Source organism: Hyperoodon ampullatus (genome assembly GCF_949752795.1).
Source record: "Hyperoodon ampullatus genome assembly, chromosome: 19".
Classification (NCBI taxonomy): Eukaryota; Metazoa; Chordata; class Mammalia; order Artiodactyla; family Ziphiidae; genus Hyperoodon; species Hyperoodon ampullatus.
Genome location: NC_136932.1, coordinates 24,789,424 through 24,808,266, shown reverse-complemented (window position 1 = coordinate 24,808,266; position 18,843 = coordinate 24,789,424). Strand labels below are relative to the sequence as shown.

The window sequence follows — 18,843 nt, the reverse complement described above, 5'->3', positions numbered from 1 at the left end:
GAGTCAGGAGCAACGCACTGAAGTTTTTTAAAGATACTTTAATGGGACTGTTTCTAACAGAAATTTTACTTTCACATCTGTCCAAGTGAACCAAGCCAAGTTAATATTCATTACTGATTTATCTGATTTGTAAAAATAGAAACCCCAGCCTCTTTTTCTTTTTTTGGCCACACGGCATGGCATGCGGGATCTTAGTCCCCCAAGCAGGGATTGAACCTGTGCCCTCAGCAGTGAAAGAGCTGCGTCCTAACCACTGGACCTCCAGGGAAGTCCCCGAAACGCCAGCCTCTCCTGAAAGCCTGAAAGTGGACCGCTCTCCGGCCCACCATTTCCCCATCTCACCTAGCACAGGTGTGGTGCTGGTCATGTGAGCCCAGACATATGTCTTTGGGTATGTTCTGCTTCCTGCGGACTCCAGCCTGCATAAGAGGCTCACAAAGATGCCTTTATGTTGGCAAAAAAAAATCCATATAATATTTTCAAACTTCAGATAAATAATGTAATCTTATTTTTATAATCTCTAGTAAAACATAGCACCTACCCTCAGGGAACCCACAGCCTATGGGAAAAAGCAGTATGTAATCAATAATTACAATTTATGTGATAATGAAGTAAAAGCAGAGGCGCTGGGGTAAGGAAGACCTCGCTATGGGTGTCAGCTCAGCTACTAATTAATTAGCTGTGTGACTGTGGGTAGAATAGGAACCTCTCTAGGCCTATTTCTCCATACATAAAAAGCCATAAATAAAATACGATACACTATGCAGAAGAGCACAAGACGGCACCTGATGCATAGAACACACTTGGTAAAGGTCAGTCATTGACGGTGATGGCGATGACGACAGTCACAGCTGTTATAGATGCACAAGGTTTGAGGCATCGTAGAGGAGGGAATGGTTACTTTGACTGCAAGGCTGAGAACGGGGGCCATGGAGCAGGTTCCGTGTGAGAGCATCGGGGAGCAGATGGGGCCCAGGACAGCGTGTGCAAAGAAAGGCACGAGGCGCAGAGTGGCTGGGGTTCTGGGGAGAGACGCAGGTCGCTACTGGAGCACCGATGTCCTGGGAAGTCAGGCCCAGGTCCGCTTGAGAAGGTCCTTGGATGCCCCGTGCTGGGGACATTGTCCTTCAGCTACAGCTGAAAAAATCATGGAAGTACTTTTATTATGGGGGAGAGAGGGCTGGGCGGTCAGGTCCGCCTTTCAGGGAAACGGGCCGGCGGTGCAGAGAGTCCGCTGAAGGGAAATCCGGAAGCAAGGCAGCTGCAGTAGGCTCCCTGTCCTGCAGTAGAAGTCAAGATGCAGTCGTCTCCAGTCAGAGACGTGGAGCTTTCCCATCGTCTACCGCATGGATCCTGACTGCACCGCCTCCACGTGGCTCCCTCAGCCGCTGCCCCTGCACGACCTCCATCCACAGCAGACACCAGCCTTCGCCGGTGGTCCCTAAGTGCCGCACGTGTCACCTCTGTGCTTCCCACTCTCCCCTCCGCCAGCAACTCCCGCCCCTTTCGTCCACCTGGAAAGCATCCGGGTCAGATCCCATCACCTCTGTAGAGACTTCCGTTCCCCCCTTGGAGGTGATCAGCCTGCCCTGCTCCTGTCCGGGGCCTGTCACACTCCAGTTGTGCCCTTTCTACACGTCTCTTGGGGACAGCGTAAGCTTCCAGGGGACAAAACCCGTCTCACACTCACTCTGCTCCCCACGCAGAGCTGTGCCGGGTCGCCAGCCGTCACGCTGGCTGGACACACACCCTGACCGTCATCGCTCAGAAAGCCCGTGCGACGTCTTGATGACTCCACATTCCCTAACTTTTAACTGAATGAAACGTCCTCGTACCTCTGCCGTGTGAAGGTGAACGCTCGGGAGTTTAGTCGGTGACCGTTTACATGGTGTTTTGAAGCTTTCTGCTCTGAGGCTGTGGGGTCTGGGTTCCCACCAGCTGGGAGGTGAGGGGACTCGTGCACAAAATCCGCATTCTGCTCACTGGAGCCGCCTGCGTGCATCCCGGGCGCGCCGTGGGACAGTGACCACCTTTGTGTTCCTACTTTGCGTTTTGTGTAGAACGCCGTATCTGGCAGGACAGGCCTCCTTAAACATAGGAGGTAATTGGTGCTCTGAGGGAGAGATTTAACTTATTTATAATTGTCAAGAGTTTAAAAATGCAGAAAAGAAAGAGCAGTCATGGCTTGCCTGTTTTGAAAGATGCCCTCAAACCAGTTCAAAAACCTCTGACTAAATCAGGTATTTTGCACGATATCTGACTGAAGGTTAGATCTGGGCACTTCTAGTGTAACTTTTGCTTTAAAAATAGGAAACAACGTGTTTAGCACGAATTGCCTCTTGAACTCTGTTTGTAGCATGACTGCTCACCAACATCTCTGGTAACTGACAGGCTAGCTGGACGGCCCCGTTTCGTGCAAGGTGACGGCGTGCCAGGCAGATGACAGAGGTGGCCTTGGCCTCGCGGCAGCATCTGACAGCTGACTGTTCTCCCTCCGCACTTGCACCCACCTCTCTGGCCATCCTGGTCCTAAATGTTGGTGCCTCCTATGCATAAGTCTTGGCTCCCGGGAGATTCCTGGTCTGTCTCTCCCCCTGCAAGGAGCCCCCTTTCCCCGGCTTCTGCGTCCTCCTCTGGCTCGTGGTCCTCAGGCGTCCGGGCCCGGCTTCCTCATCAGCTGTGCTTGTGCCTATCTCCCGGGTACCTGAAACGCAGCAAATGCAAAGCCAAACCAAGCCTGCTCTTCCCCCCATTCTGCCTCCACGGTCACCTCATTCTTCTTGGCACATGGCTGAGATGTGAATTCTCATTCGGCTCACCTCTTGCTTTTTTTTTTTTTAAAATGCTTTTTATTTATTTATTTATTTATTTATTTATTTATTTATTTATTTATTTATGGCTGTGTTGGGTCTTCATTTCTGTGCGAGGGCTGTTTCTAGTTGCGGCAAGCGGGGGCCACTCTTCATCACGGTGCGCGGGCCTCTCACTATCACGGCCTCTCTTGTTGCAGAGCACAGGCTCCAGACGCGCAGGCTCAGTAGTTGTGGCTCACGGGCCTAGTTGCTCCGGAGCATGTGGAATCTTCCCAGACCAGGGCTCGAACCCGTGTCTCCTGCATTAGCAGGCAGATTCTCAAGCACTGCGCCACCAGGGAAGCCCTCACCTCTTGCTTTTATTTTTCACAAGCCACTCAGTTGTCAGCTTCTGTGATACGAAGTCCCCATGGCCGTCACCCGACAACAAGAACTTCTGATCTCTGCACCAGAGCTGTCCCCTGAGTCCCAGGCCACCTCCCCTCCTGAGTTTCTTTACAATATTTCCAGATAATTCCTCCTCCCTAACCTTCTCCCAGAAATGAGGAGATGGCAGTTTCCATCCTGGTTCTCGCTGGGGGCCTGCATCTGCATCTGTGAAGTGGGTAGGATAATATCTCTCTCCCAAAGTTTATGTAAGGGTTACATAAAACGTTCACGACGTGTGCAAGGTTATCTGTCAGCTCCTTAGTACAGCGCCTTGTGTCTGTCAGATGTTCGTAAGTGCTGCTTTCTCTTGTACTTTCTGTACTTTCTACGCCATTAAATCTAAACTTGACAGCATGACTTTTACTGCCCGCCGTGATTTCAAGGTCCCAGCTCCCTATTCAAACGTATCTTCGTTCAGACAGTATTACTGAGCACCTACCATGTACCGAGTGTTCCAACCTCACTTCAAGGTACAAAGAGGAAACATGCAACGGACCCCAGACCCCACGTCCGCCTTACTGAATACCAGTCTCGCTGCATAGGTCTTCCTGGCCTTTCATTCATGAAGTCGGTTACGCATCTCGGGTGTCTCCCCCTGCCCTTGGCTGGGGTTCTGCTCCTCTGTCGATGGACACCCCCTTTTCAGGAAGGGCTGATCGACTCTCCCTCTGGGAGGAAATCCAGACTGTAAACAAAAGGGAAAACTGTGTGTCTTCCCGTGGGCGTTTTCTCCAGACCCTTTCAGGGACGTACCTTTTGACGTAAAGTGGACAGTCTGCTGTCCTCTGACGCGTGTGAACTTGCCCTCCTCGTGCCCACGCGCCTCGCCGCACGGACTGCCCAGTCAGCCCTGCTCCTGCCCTGCCTTGGGGACGTCTGCTCAGATCATAACCTTTTAAGTCTTCTATCCATTTGCCTTTCTTGGAAGTCAGGGAGTGTTCATGGTCTATATCAACCCAAGTGAAGTAAAGAAAAGTATTACGAAGGAAAACATTAGACGTAGAAGCCAAAAGATACATTCCAGTGAGAGAGGAGCTGCCATTTAATTTCAGGAGAAAAAAAAAAGGAGAGAAGCATGCGTCATTTCACATCCCAACCCTGTAAAAAAAAACTGGTAGTGAGTAAGGGGAAGAAACGGAGAGGAGAGACCGGGCACGGGTGAAACAGGCTCCCTGCCTTCGGGTGAATCTCTGAGATCACTTCTGATCTTGGCAGCCCCGTAGGTACTCTGGACCTTCTGAAGGTCCTGTCATCTTAAGACAAAGACTGACTTAACACCCACAGTTGTGTGTACTGAGGTTTTGATTCATTCATTCACTCAGCAAATATTAAGGAGGCGCTGCCATAGGCCAGGCAGTGAGCTGAACGCCCGAGCTGAAGAAGTCAGCCAGATAGACACCATCCCCGACCTGCAGTGTCACAGTCTAGGGCAGGGGTCGGCCTGCTTTCTGAAAAAAAGCTAGACAGAAAAGATTTCAGGCTTTGTGGGCCATAGGGTCTCTGTGAAGAGCCCTCAGCGAGGTCATGGCAAAGTAGCCATCGATAATACGTAAACAAATGCGCATGGCTGTGTTCCAGTAAAACTTCATTCACCAAAAATAGGTGGTGGGCCGGATTTGATCTGCAATCCAAAATTTGCTGACCCCTGGTTGAGCAGATGCGACACATAAATGCAGGTTAATATTTTGCATGTTCTGCCTTGTTTCAATAGGAATGTTTTGGTTGCAGGTGACAGAAAAGGCAGCCCAGGCAGAAGAGTCCAAGGATAGGCTGACTCCTGATCAAGGGCCGGTTTCAGTCTCTCCAGGTCTCAGCTCTTCCTCCTCTGGGCTGGCTCCACTCTGTCACCTCTAGCTCCTGGGCAGCAAGATGGCTTGTCACACCCGAGTGACATCCCCCGGTGAAGTCCAGCGGGGAATGCAATGCACTGTTGGCACTGCATTCCGTACCCCCAGCGCCACTCTCCCTAGACCTCGCCTCCGCCCACCTCCTCCTAGGCTTTCCGACCCCTTCTGACCCCTTCCGACCCTTCAGAAGCCCAGTGTCTTTGTGATGCTCTCTACTGACCCCCGCTCACCCTCCTTCAGAGTGTGGACTGGGCTCCAAAATTCTCTCTTGTTATTTCGCCCTCCCCACCAGTCAAACTCAGTTTTCTTTCTGGCCTTCAACTCAGCCATAGAAGGACGGGGTTCTGAATAAACTAACCCACAGTGAATAGGAGCATCTGGTGATGTCCCTTAACCCTCCCACAGATTTCTGCTTGGGAAGGATCCAGGCTGGGTGGGTGGTCTTGAGCTGGGATCCCTCCCTGAAATCACTGATCAGGGAGCACTGGCTCCCCACCTGCAGCAAGGGTCTGAGAAAACCCGTGGACACACCAGTCACTGTTGGTGGCTTGGCTAAATAATATGGCTGAAAAGCAGATAAGTAGTGTTTCCAAATGTATGTAGATCATTTCGATTATACAATGAAGATTCATTTGCAATCGATTCTGAATCTATAGAAGCTTTTTGTCATGATGTCCTTTCTCAGTCAGTAGATACTAAAAAATATAAAAAGAGGTTTAAATGGAATCCTCAGGCTAATCACGAATACATGCAAATAATTAGCAAAAAGTCTAAAAGATTGGCTAAATGAAATATATACTTAAATTTAATTCATGACATATATACATAATAATATAATGAAATACGTTACATATGTATAATCTCCATTATATGCTGTAGTAATGTTTATTGAACATTGACTAAGTGCCATTCCTGTAAAAATTATACATGTATTAAGTCATCTAGTCCTCATAATAGCCTTGAGAAGTTTTAATTCCCATTTTCCTGTTAAGGAAACAGAAGCACAGAGAAGTTAACCTTCCCAGGTCACACAGTTTAGAGGCACAGCCCAGATTCAGCCCCCGACGTTTCTCTTCCAGAGTCTGGGCTCTTAACCCCTATGCTTTACTGTACTGAGTTAAAGGCGGGTTGCAACCAGTCTGCCCTTGTACAGGAAGGCTCTACTGGGTCATGTTATGGGGCACCCCTGTGCTTCAAACACTCAGTGGTGATCGGTAAAATACAAATAAAGTAAAAGATGTATTTGGTATCAAAAGCATGATGAGCATCTGTGTGGCTAGAAGTGGATCAGAACCCCAGAGTGGTGGGTGAAGCCTCAAGGATGGGATCCCAAGCCCAACAGCAGGCAGAGGCAGCTGGGAGGAAAGGCCTGGGGACAGAGATGCAGAAAGGGCTCTTGCTGGGTGAGTGACAAGAGACTGGGTCGCAGCTGGAAAGCCAGCCCTGGTGTGGGGACTGTGGACCTCCGTTACCTGCCTGTAACCAGGGCCGTGGCTTCTCCAAGACTGGAAGGCAGCGGCCCAGGCATAGCCACATCACAGTCTTGGGAAGCTGCCCCAGCTGGGTGCCTGGACCTACAGCAGCCCTGAGAGCACCATAGAGCAGGACCCGCCAGCATCCAGAGTCCAGGTGGAGGCAGTGGCCCGACCCCCCATGGGACAAGAAGGAACAATCAGAGAAACACGAGAAAGGCCCTGGCGAGAACAGGCATCCGGGCACTTGGTGAATAAACTCAAAGCAGGCTGAGCTGTCTGATGTTGCAGACGTGGGGAGACTCTCTGTGGAGGCCGCAGGGTGAGAGACATTTAAGGGCCAACTGGGCAGGACCTCGTTGGCCACATAAAGGATTTTGATTTTCACTTTAAAGACTGAGCAAATTTGACTTGAAAAGCAAAACCAACATATGGGCATTGCAGTAGTTGGGGGCAAACTGAGGCACTGTGGACAGGGATGGGCCAGTGGAGAGGCAGCTAGGGGGTGACATCAACTCTAAGAGTCCTTACAGTTCCTTGGCGCTCTGCCGAACTGACCCCACGGGGCTTGGTTGGAACACGCTTTGTAAAGTAACACTAGGCACAGTCACTCTGCTGACCCTGCCGAGACGCGTGAAAACCCGCAGGATTTCCCAGTGGCAACTGAGCAACTGGCCTCCCCGCAGCTCAGCTCTTGGAAGGTGAGTCTGGTATTGGCTGCATTGGCATCTGTGATAAAATATTGTGTGTTTGAGACCCCGTCCTTACGTTATTTGTACAGAGCTACTCACTTCCGTCTTGTTGTTTTTACGATAGGAGGTTGATGTATTTGCTGTAGTTTGGACGTCCTGACATGACTAGTTGATATAGTGCCACGAGACATGTGTTACTTCTCCCTTCCATATTTTTAATGAAATTATAGAGTTCCAAGTTTCAGTCTTTTTTTCAACATCACTTTGAATTTTTCTCTGCAGACACCCTCTTGGCTCAAGTCCACTTCATACACTTCTTATTTATGCCCATGAGTATTTGTCTGATTACACAGGATGTGAGCTTTACTCCATTGTGATGCTGAACTCCAGGTCTGAGGTTCTTGGTCTTCATAGTCTTTTTTTTTTTTTTTTTTTTTTTTGGTACGCAGGCCTCTCACTGTCGTGGCCTCTCCCGTTGCAGAGCACAGGCTCCGGATGCGCAGGCTCAGCGGCCATGGCTCACGGGCCCAGCCACTCCGCGGCATGTGGGGTCTTCCCGGACCGGGGCACGAACCCGTGTCCCCTGCATCGGCAGGCGGACTCTCAACCGCTGTGCCACCAGGGAAGCCCTTCATAGTCTATTTTTAAAGTCAAAGGAAATACTGTCAGTGCTGTGCCTTCGAGGGAAAGGTGGGCAGTCTGTGGCCAAGAAGCCAAGCACAGCCCTCCCTGTTCACGCAGGTACCAGGTTATACATACACCGTTTCCACTCGGCTTACGTTACAGGAGCGTCACTGTTTGTCATGATGTCCTGAGTTTCCTAATCTTCCTTTCCTAAAGGAAAGAAGATGGAAATGGAGAGAGAAGTAACCATTGTGGAGAGAGGGAAGCTGTGTCTATTGGGTGGGATGCTGGAGGGATGAGGAATAGCAGATAGTTCTACACGGTGCTTCTCGAGGGCAGTGGGAAGGGTGAGGTGGGATGGAAATCCTTCTGAGAAGGACTCAAGCGAGAACGACCTTTGAATTCTTCTGCGTTTCATAAACATCATTCACTAATACAGTTGGACACTGTATGTGAATAAGATTTAATATTCAAATCTAATAGTAAAATAGATTTACATGTAAACAATTTTGACCTCCCTTAGTTTGTATGCCCATCAAACCCTTTGCTTAGATCAACTCAACTTCCCCTTGTTTTTTGCCAGGTTAACAGCCAGAAGGGGGAAGGCAGGGAGGAGGGAGAGGGGCATGGTTAGCAGTTAGCAGTTAATAGTCTGCACTTAGTCTGTAGACAAATGTCATCATTCCCTCATTATTTCCCCTCAAACATCCTGGGACAGAGGTGGGGACAGAAAAATAGTAGCAGGAGTCAAAGGTGATATACAGAAAAAAAAAAAGTGCTATACAGGACTATAAGCTAATTCTTTCCTCCTCTTTCTCCTTTTGCTGTGGAACAAACTTAGATATATCCTTCACTGGTCGGACTTTAAAATGTGTGCTCATGTGGGGGATTTGCGGAACTTTTGTTTTAGGTCAGTATGTGTACTGCATTTGTACAGATGTTTAAAAATGAGTCTTATCATAAATGCTTGGTAAATTAAAATTTTAAACCAATGGGAAAATATAGAGAAACCATACTGTATTGGAACCAATTGTTGTTGGCACTGTTGTTATTGTTGTCATTACAAAAAAAAAAAAAAATAGAGCAAAGACCAGCTGGATGTCTGGAAGGATGTCCCCTGGCCCCTGTTGTGCTAGGGAGAGCACAACTGTGCAGTGGATGAAACTGCTCTAGCTGGTGGTGTCTGTGAAGGAAACCCATCAGCATGTGGGAAGATTGTGTGAGAAACTGCAGAGCACAGTGGCTAAGAATATGTGCTGGAGGGTCAGACTGCTTGAGTCCAAATTTGTGCTTACCTCATTGGGTTGTCAGAGGGATTAAACACTTCTTAAAATATGCAGAACTGTAACCGGCACATAGAAAGTACTCAATAAATGTCATTAACCTCATAAGTAGAGTAAAATGGATTGGTTAAAGTTTTCCATGACTTTATTAAAGTCATAGGCATCTGCTTGGTATAATGATTAAATTCAGGATTTGGGTTTAAGGATTCAGGTTAGTAATATTTTCCTGAGCAATAGTCTCATCCACAGGAGAGGTAATGTCAGATTTTCCAAGGGCCCATTTTAAGTTCACTCAGATTCATCAAAATCATAAAAACAAAGAAGAAAGGGATAGACAGAAAGTAGAAATGGCAAGATCCTCAATAAAAGTTGGGGAATATAGCGTACTTAATTTTAAAAGTGGTGGAAGGAATAGTGGTGATCAACCAACGACCTTGCTCACGCACAATTTTCTGCTGTCTACGACTCACCTCCAGTAGAGGGAGACTATCAGGTGTGAAAAGTGAAGTGGGAAAAAAAGAGAGTCCAGAGAAGCTATGAGCATTAACTAAAGGGCTTCAGTACTTGGCCCTGACCTCCAAAGTAGCTGAAAACTAAGAGCAGGTGGGCCCCAAGAAGAAATGAAATAATAGGTTTGGTCAAAGGGTGTTGATGGGGCTTCCCTGGTGGCACAGTGGTTGAGAGTCCTCCTGCTGATGCTGGGGACGTGGGTTCGTGCCCCGGTCTGGGAGGATCCCACATGCCGCGGAGTGGCTGGGTCCGTGAGCCATGGCCGCTGAGCCTAGGCATCCGGACCCTGTGCTCCACAATGGGAGAGGCCACAACAGCGAGAGGCCCGCGTACAGCAAAAAAAAAAAAAGGGTGTTGATGACAACAAAACTGAACCATAGCTGTGGCCTGCCCCAGCTTACTCCCTACCTCAGCATTCAGAAAATTGCTGGTTCCATTCAAAAATGAAATGTTAATTTTTTTTAAGAGAAAGAAACTAGGTTAAGAGCCTTGCTAGATTAAGAGAGAAAGAAAGAAGGAGTGGAAGCAAAAAGCAAATTAGAACATAGATCTAATGGGAAATTACCCAAGAAGTAAGGAGAAGGTTCAGACAAATTACAGTTCTTTGAAACCAAAACAGTTCTTCATAATGTCAAAGCATTTACAAAACACATTGACATATCTCTCTGTCAAGGAAAAAGGTGGGGAGAGAGAGAAGAAGAAGAAAAGAGATGTGTTTAAAGATGATATAATTCAACAAAGATGAGAAGTGATTTCTCAGAATTTAGGAAAAAAGGTAGTCAAAATTAAGAGATTACAGAGATTGAAACCATATTAGAAGAAACAAAAATGGGAAAATCGTAACTGAAAACATCTAAGGAAATACGGTGATCACACAAAATAAAATGAAAATAGAAAACAGATATAAATTGATAAGAAAGTAAAATAATAGAGAAAATTGTAAATATGGAAGATTGTCAAAGAAGAGCCAACACATGCAAAATCTCTGTTCCTGAAGAAGAGAACAAATAGAAAAAAAATCATATACAACATGAATATATGTAACTATTGATATAATAGAAAACAATTCTAACAGAAGAAGCTTTTCTTCAAAGAATTGAATGTAAAGATAGAAAGAGGGACTTCCCTGGTAGCACAGTGGTTAAGACTCCACGCTCCCAATGCAGGGGGCCTGGGTTCGATCCCTGGTCAGGGAACTAGATCCCACTTGCATGCCGCAACTAAGGAGCCCACCTGCCACAACTAAGGAGCCCTCCTTGCCGCAACTAAGACCCAGCGCAACCAAATAAATAAATAAATAAATATTTTTTTAAAAAGATAGAAAGAGCACACACATTGTCTCAGGAAAATTGATATAGAATCATTAATACCAAAACATATCCCAGTGAAATTACCTAATCCAGGGAAAAATAAAATCATATGGACATCCAAGCAGAGAAAGAAAGTCACATTCAACATGGAAAAAAATTAGCCTAACTTCAGACTTCACCATAGCAATGCCAGAAGACATTGAGGAAACATCTCCAAAGTTCTGAGAGAAAGAACATGGGACAGAAGCATTTTTATACCCAGACAAGTTATATTTCAAATGGACAGGCAGAGGACAGACATTCTAAACAAACAGGGATACAAAAAATAGAACAAACATGAGTCCTTCTTAAGAGTAGTAGCTCTAAATTTCAGAGCCAGGGATGAGTGATAGAAAAAAAATAGTCAATATATAGTAGCCTGTGAGCCCTTGATAAACATTGCCCCTAAAGTCTGATTTATAAATCATGTGTTTTACTTTGTGTTTGCATTTCATTTGAGTCAACTGACAAATGTTACTATTGGACTTACATCCAAGAAGATAAAATGGGAAAAATCAAATATTTCATCAGTGGGAGAGATCATTTTTCATCATTTTTGTTTACCCTTTAAGTATAAATCACAAGATTGTAACATACCTCAAAAAAATACTTTGCCAAAAATTTAAAAATTGTGTTCTAGAACATTTGCCATGGGATTTTAGTAGGTAATAAAATAAACTATTAGAGCACATTTCTCCCTTAATTTAGTTTAGTATAAGAAAATTTGGGAATTAAAGGCTAGTAATTTTAAATTATCCTCAGTAAATCCATAGACTTGTCTAACTGAACTCAGTTGCACATATTTTCATAGTCTATTACCTTATTTCCAGGTGTGTCCAATGAATCATTTGTGGGATACACTGCAATTCAGCTTTAATATTTAGTTAAGTCCCACACAGCACATGCAACACAGTTTTGAATTCCATAGCATCTCAGTTTAGGAGAAGGAGAAATAAAGAAACAGAGCTGGAGAAAGGCCCCAAGACAGACACACCCACATTCATGCACACCCTAAAACACACCTCTTCATCCTGCTGAAGCATATTCTTCCAAAGACTTTTCTTCCACCTTCCTTACCTGTTTGTAGTTTGATGAGCCACCAACTTTTCCTTGACCAGCCCAGTGACCATCAGTTAGTTGAGCAAGACCTGGCTGTATTCCAGAGGCAGAGGGAAACTCATGAATCAGAGATGCTCATGATGACAAGGGCCCTCTGCTTACCTGTATGGGGAGGCTTGGAGACACAGCTCTGCAGATTTTCCTTCACTCGCATCTTCATAATCACATGATGATATCAAGCACCCAGGTACCTAGACAGTTAGGGGGAGTGTCTTAGCCAAACAGATGACACACCATGAATTGTCCTCACACACAGCTTAGTATGATCACAATCCACACCCTGATCAAGAAGAGGATGTAGGATTAGCATCATGTGTACAACATGAGTGGAGAAGAGAGGACAGGTATTTTCCTTATCCAATGCCAAAAACTGTGTCAACGAGGATTTTAAAGAAATAAAGTGCTGTTATAGGGACTCTCTCTCCCAGATTGACAAGGACAGAGTACCTTTTTCAGTTTGTGTTTCCCCTTATTTCATCTCAGTTGTCTGGTTTCTGACCACATGTAACAAACTTACCTTTGTAATGAATGGACATTATTCTGGGATTTCTTAAATTCAAAACAATCATTTCTGTGGTAAAAAAGATACGCTTTTTTTTTTCACTTTAGATAACTTACATACGACAAGAATACGAAACAAAACTTAAAGGGTTGATGCCAGCATCTCTAAGACAAGAACTTGAAGACACTATCTCCTCACTAAAGTCACAGGTAATTTCTAGAATCAAGGAATTTTCCAAGGGTTTAGATCAGCGGTCCCCAACCTTTTTGGTACCAGGGACCGGTTTCATGGAAGACAGTTTTTCCACGGACGGGGGGCCGGGGCGGGGCGGGCGGGAGGATGGTTCAGGTGATAATGTGAGCGATGGGAATTGGCAGAGGAAGCTTCGCCCGCTTGCCCACCACTCACCTCCTCCTGTGCAGCCCATTTCCTAACAGGCAGTGGACCAGTACCGGTCCACAACCCGGGGGGCTGGGGACCCCTGGTTTAGATGATGTGCATATCTTAATTAATGTTTGTTTCTGAACTGATGCCAGAAATCCATGTGATGTCACAGAATAACCGAGTGCCCAGGATGAATTGTTTTTTGTTTTGTGGGGTTTTTTAGCATTTTTTCTTACTAGTTTAAGAACTCTTTGTCTCGATAAGATTTTCTTAAAAGCGTCCTTGAAATTGAAAAGCTCAGTTATGGTTACTTTTATTTACAGTCTGCATTCCAACACAGACTCACCCTTTTATTCTTGGTTCCAGGCCCAAAATGCCATCAGTTAGCACATTGCTAACTCCTTATCATGTGAAAGTGCAGAGAAATAAAAAACATGGCTAAGTTAGAAGCATTTTTATTCTGGTGTATTTTATATGATTGTCAGAGATAACAAGATGCATTTTAGGATCGAGGCCGGATAATGACATGGTATTCAAACAATTCGGTTAAATATTGATATTTCTGATGAAACGTGTAGTTCTTGGTACAGTAGTTTATAAGAGATAAAATTGACTTCAATTTAGATATTAATTAAAAACTTCCTACATAAGTTTTCTCTAAAACAGTTTTATATATCGCTGTAAATATTTTATACAGCATTAGTTTTATAGATTCTTGGTTTTTTAAAAAACGAATGTTTTAACTCAACATGAGAAGTTCACATATTCCCATTTGTAATACACTTAGAAATTTAAAACATACTTTTTTCCTGGAAAAACTCTGCGAGGCAAAGATTTCTTTTCTCTTTGTGCCAAGAACAATGCCTGTCACAGAGTAGGTGCTCAATAAATTTATTTACGAATGAAACAAATGCTGTAGTTTGATGAAATTCACGTTAGCTATTTATAATGTACAGGACAGATACGTGGAGCAGATGTTAGCCGTGCCTTTTCTGTTCCCCTCAGCAAAAATCTCTTATCTGAAAATGAAAAGTTCATTACATCAACCCTTATGCTACTGTTAGCTGTCGCCTCTGTAGGCTAAGAAGTTTGGCTGTGCTCACTCCTACCTATAAAAATAAGTATGACAGGAGAGTGTTAACTTACAAAGGATTAGGTCGTCTTTATTTACGTGGAAGGCTCTCCTCGAGATGTGGCTTACCCATTCACTTTGTAGGAGGGCTTCCTTAGGGTCAGCTGTGTAGGACCCAGCACCTTCAGAGGAGGTATTTTTAAGAAAAAAAGAAAGAAAAGAAAGAGAAATCTGATATCCACCTGCAGGGCTTCTGTTATCATTCATATCATTTCACTGTAATAAAAGCCACTCAGCCTCCTAAAACTGGATGTTGACCCAGAAAGAGAGCTCTGCCAGCTGCGTGAGGGCCTCAGAATCGGCAGCTGTGCGGAGGAGGTGCAGACCACAGAGCGAGCAGATTTCGTTTGAGAGCACAGGTGCCTGTGTTTTTTGAAAATTGTTGGAATTCCAGTGGCAAAGCATGGTGGAGGCAGGGAAGTGGGATCAGTGTAGTCCTTGCATCTGTCAAAGTTATCAGTGGTCCCGTGGGTCACTGGATTAATTGGATAAAATTCAGACCAGGGTGATGTGACGAGTCAGAAAAGCAGCGGGACCACTTTGATATGTACCCATTTAGAAAAGCCATGCTCAGGGAGATCAGCTCGGTGCTTTGTGACCACCTAGAGGGGTGGGATAAGGGAGGGTGAGAGGAAGACGCAAGAGGGAGGGGATATGGGGATGTATGTATACGTATAGCTGATTCACTTTGTTATACAGCAGAAACTAACACACCATTGTAAAGCAGTTAGACTCCAATAAAGATGTTAAAAAAAAAAAAAAAGAAAAGCCATGCTCCCTCTCTCCAAGCACAGTTTCTACTCTGCCAGCTGTCCTGTCTTGCATAACCATGCTTCAGAATCGACTGTTGCCATGGTTTCAGTTCAGACCAAAGAGACAAGAGTAAAGCTCCAAAGTGATCAAATGCCACTGACTCCTGATCACGTTAAGCCATAGTGTAAGTTATCCGGAAACCACTTCTAGTAGGTCGTGTAAAGTGCTTTTGAATTTATGCCTAATACAAGTATTTTTAATAGTATAGAAATGTATGCTTCAGGATAATCCAACCATGCTGTGAAGGTCTGACTGAAGAGACTATACTTGACAGCCCAGTTTCCCCCATCCCTAGCCCCTCAGGGGCAGGGGCCACAGGGTGGTACCTGCCAGGATCTCTGGACTGGGCAGTTCCTGTTAGTCACTTCCTGTCATCCTCATGACCTTGGGAACTGGCTGTCATTCACCCCATTTCACAGATGAGGCATCAAGAGAAGAAGGAACTTTCCTAGAGCTATGGAGGCCAAGTCAGGAGCTGAACGCGAGCTGGCCTAACTCCAGACAAAGCGCAGGCTCTTTCCACGACAAAATACTACCTCTCCAACCTCAGGAAATCCCCAGGATAGATTAAGGTTTCTAGTAGGCAGTAATTTTGTTTCCACTCACTCATTCATTCCTGAAACAGCTAGGGAATGCCAGCTACATGTCCAGCCCTGAAAAAGAAACTGGGGTTACAGAGATGCTCCAACATTATCCCTGTCCCAGGAGAGCTCTCGGGTGTGAGGGAGAGACGTGAAGACAAATCACCAGAAGGCAGTTGGAAAAGTGCTAATAACAGAACAGGAGAATACAGAGGAGGGGGCCACTGGCTGCCTGGGGCAGGAGGTGATGAGGGGCAGGGCTGGGGGTGGGGTGGGCAGAAGAATTCAGGAGCAGAGGTGACCTTGAACCCAACAGTGGACGGTGAATAGGAGGTAGTTAGCCAAGCATTCCAAAGCAGACGATGGCAGATGGCCTGTGTCAAAGGGCCACAGAGTAGGAGGGATGCGAGGTGGAAGGTGGTGATGCTGGAAGAGAGGAGATGAAGCGCCCAGGTGGGCCAGGGCCAGGTCCAAACAGCTCTGCAGTGCGGGGTTTGAACTCGGTTCTGTAGCCTCTGATGGAGTGCCAGTGGGGATGGGATGTGATCAAATACAAAACCACAGCATTAGCATTCAACAGATCCTCTGCATTTTATCTAGAGAGTTGTCTGAATTTAAATAAAATGCGACCAGACACTGTGTATCTGCACAGTGTCGCCCTGTAAGCCACCTTCACCTCTTCTCACATGAGGTCTCTTTTCTAGGTTAACTTTCTGCAAAAGAGGGCATCCATCCTTCAAGAGGAGCTGATGACCTACCAGTGCAGAAGGTACAGTTGTGGCCAGAATGTCTCCTGAGTAGTTTGTACTGTCTGCACCTGTGGGTCTCCTGGTTGGGTGTTAAAATCTTCATTAAAAATGCGTTGGGGCTTCCCTGATAGCGCAGTGGTTGAGAATCTGCCTGCCAATGCAGGGGACACGGGTTCGAGCCCTGGTCTGGGAAGATCCCACATGCCGCGGAGCAACTAGGCCCGTGAGCCACAACTACTGAGCCTGCGCGTCTTGAGCCTGTGCTCCGCAACAAGAGAGGCCACGACAGTGAGAGGCCCACGCACCACGATGAAGAGTGGCCCCGGCTCGCCGCAACTAGAGAAAGCCCTCGCATAGAAACGAAGACCCAACACACCCAAAAATTAATTAATTAATTAATTAATTTTTAAAAAAATGCGTAAACATACCAGTTTTGAAAAAAAAGACTTATTTTTCATAAAGAGCCTGTCTTGGAGAAGTCCCCCTCCTGTCATCACTGTGCTTCAACAGTACCATCCAAACGAGATGAGGGTCAGCCAGTGCCTGACAAGGCCGGGCTCACCTGCAGAGTCACGACAGGATGTTGTCTTGAAGCCCAGTCGCAGGGTTAAGGAGACACTGTCTTCCTCTTAAGAGAGTGAGATGGCGTGGTCCTCAGTGTGGTCACCTGCCTCTCCAGAGCCCCGCATCCCCAGACGCTTGGCTCTGTAGCAGATGTTTACCAGCCCCAGATATCAATAGATAAATGGCTCCGTGGTGTCCAAACACTGTGCCCCCAGAGCGCACATCTCGGGGACACAGGAGACCCTTCCAGTCAAAGGTTCCCAGAGACGTCACTGACATAGATCACATTTACCTGCTCTGACAACCCTCTCTTAGTACAGTGAAAGGCCAAACCATTTAGCTGGCACTGAATTAAAAGTAAAAACTTTGGATACACAGGACCATGTATAAAATAAACAACAAGGACCACAGGGGACTATAGCGCAGGGGACTGTATTCAATATCTTGTAATAATCTACAACGGAAAAGAATAGAAAAAATATGTACGTAGATATATTTGAATCACTTTGCTGTACACCTGAAACTAACACAATATTGTAAATCAACTATACTTCAGCTTTAAAAAAGTAAAAACTTTGTGACTCATTCACTTTTCAAAAGATTCTTGGTATAGATAGGATTCGATCCCTTATGGGTGTAAATGATGAAATTTTGAGATCAAATATACCTTTTAGCCTCTCTCCAGCTCCTCCTGAGTTAGAACATATTTTATTATAGACATGCCCGTTAAACCTAGAGAAAGTTGTAACTTTGGGGTTTTTGATCTTCAGGTAACCACATGACGACATACCTGAGTAACCCAGGAGAGTAGGATGGATCTAACCGTCTGGACAGAGCTTTGGATTTCTTCTCACAGGTTTGAAGATTTGGATGTTGGAAAGTAAACTGTGAGATCAATGGCATTTTTTAATACTTAAATGTAATTAAGATCATAAAAACATGCATCACTCATACACTAACGGGGTGGTTTTATTTGTGTCTGCCTACGTTATTTTTTTAACATTCCTTTATTTCTGATTTCCATATCTGTGTGCGTTTGAGTGTGTACTGAGAACTGCTTATATTGGGAAAAGAAATGATTTCTTGCGATGCCTTGTTAATGCCTTTACATAGAATTTTACCAGTTGTGGCTGATCAAAAGCACGTTTGTAGTATCACATCAAAAATTTTAACGTTTATATTGCTTTCGTGTTCATGTTCATATATTATTAAAATATTACTTTGTACTTATCAGTTTTATTTCTACTTTTTAATTGCACCTCATTTGCTAAAATAAATATGACATGGCAGTTTTTTCCCTAGAATATACTGACCATCTCAAATTGTGCTACAGGAAAAAATACCTCTGTCATGTCAGAAATCAAATCCATAAGTAGTTCATTTATTTAGAATAAAAGTCACTGAGTCATCTGACATCAGTCCAAGTATTTGTCATGTTGGTTGTCAGTCTCATCTGGGACCAGAGGCAGGATAGGGTACGAATTTTATGTAGCAGCTCTGGTTTTATTGTTACTTGCTTGATCTCTGATTTTATGGTTGTGGTTTAATTATGATATCAATTGACGCTCCTTAAGGAAGCCTGAAAATGTCAAGATGTGTTGGGAGGATAACTCAGCACACCAGCAAGTGATGACAGAATGAGCTTTGCTGGGTCCTGTTTTCCTTGTGGAGAGAATTTGGTGTTGGCTCCCAAGGCTGGGTGTTTAAGCCCCCACCCGAATGCCAGCAAATTGTTCTGTGCTGGTTGGTCAACGCTGATTTGCCAAGGGAACTTTGAACCGCAGCGGATGGTCGCGTTCTTTTGGCTGTGCTGTGGTACACGCCGCGGGCCCTTGGAGGCTCTTGGAAGATCTGGAGCGTGCGCAGGGCTGTAATCATCCGGTTTGCTGTGAAAGGACAGGGCAGAAAGTTTATTTCGTTTTTCAAATTCTTTTCCCTTTCCCACGCCCATCTTTGTTGTTTGCTGCCCAAGGATTAATT

At 45.4% G+C, this 18,843-nt stretch overlaps 1 protein-coding gene across 1 annotated transcript in view; it reads left to right on the top strand.

Annotated features, from left to right (window-relative positions):
• The window catches only part of LOC307067890 (centrosomal protein of 112 kDa-like), a gene marked incomplete at its 5' end in the record, with an annotated part of 93,831 nt that extends 76,155 nt beyond the window's left edge, over positions 1-17,676 (top strand). The window contains 3 exons of the mRNA XM_079725521.1: positions 12,748-12,849; positions 16,255-16,319; positions 17,634-17,676. Of these exons, the coding sequence (XP_079581647.1) occupies positions 12,748-12,849; positions 16,255-16,319; positions 17,634-17,637 (171 nt within the window). The 3' untranslated portion in view covers positions 17,638-17,676. The remainder of the gene's footprint in view (positions 1-12,747; positions 12,850-16,254; positions 16,320-17,633) is intronic.
• Positions 17,677-18,843: the final 1,167 nt, after the last annotated feature.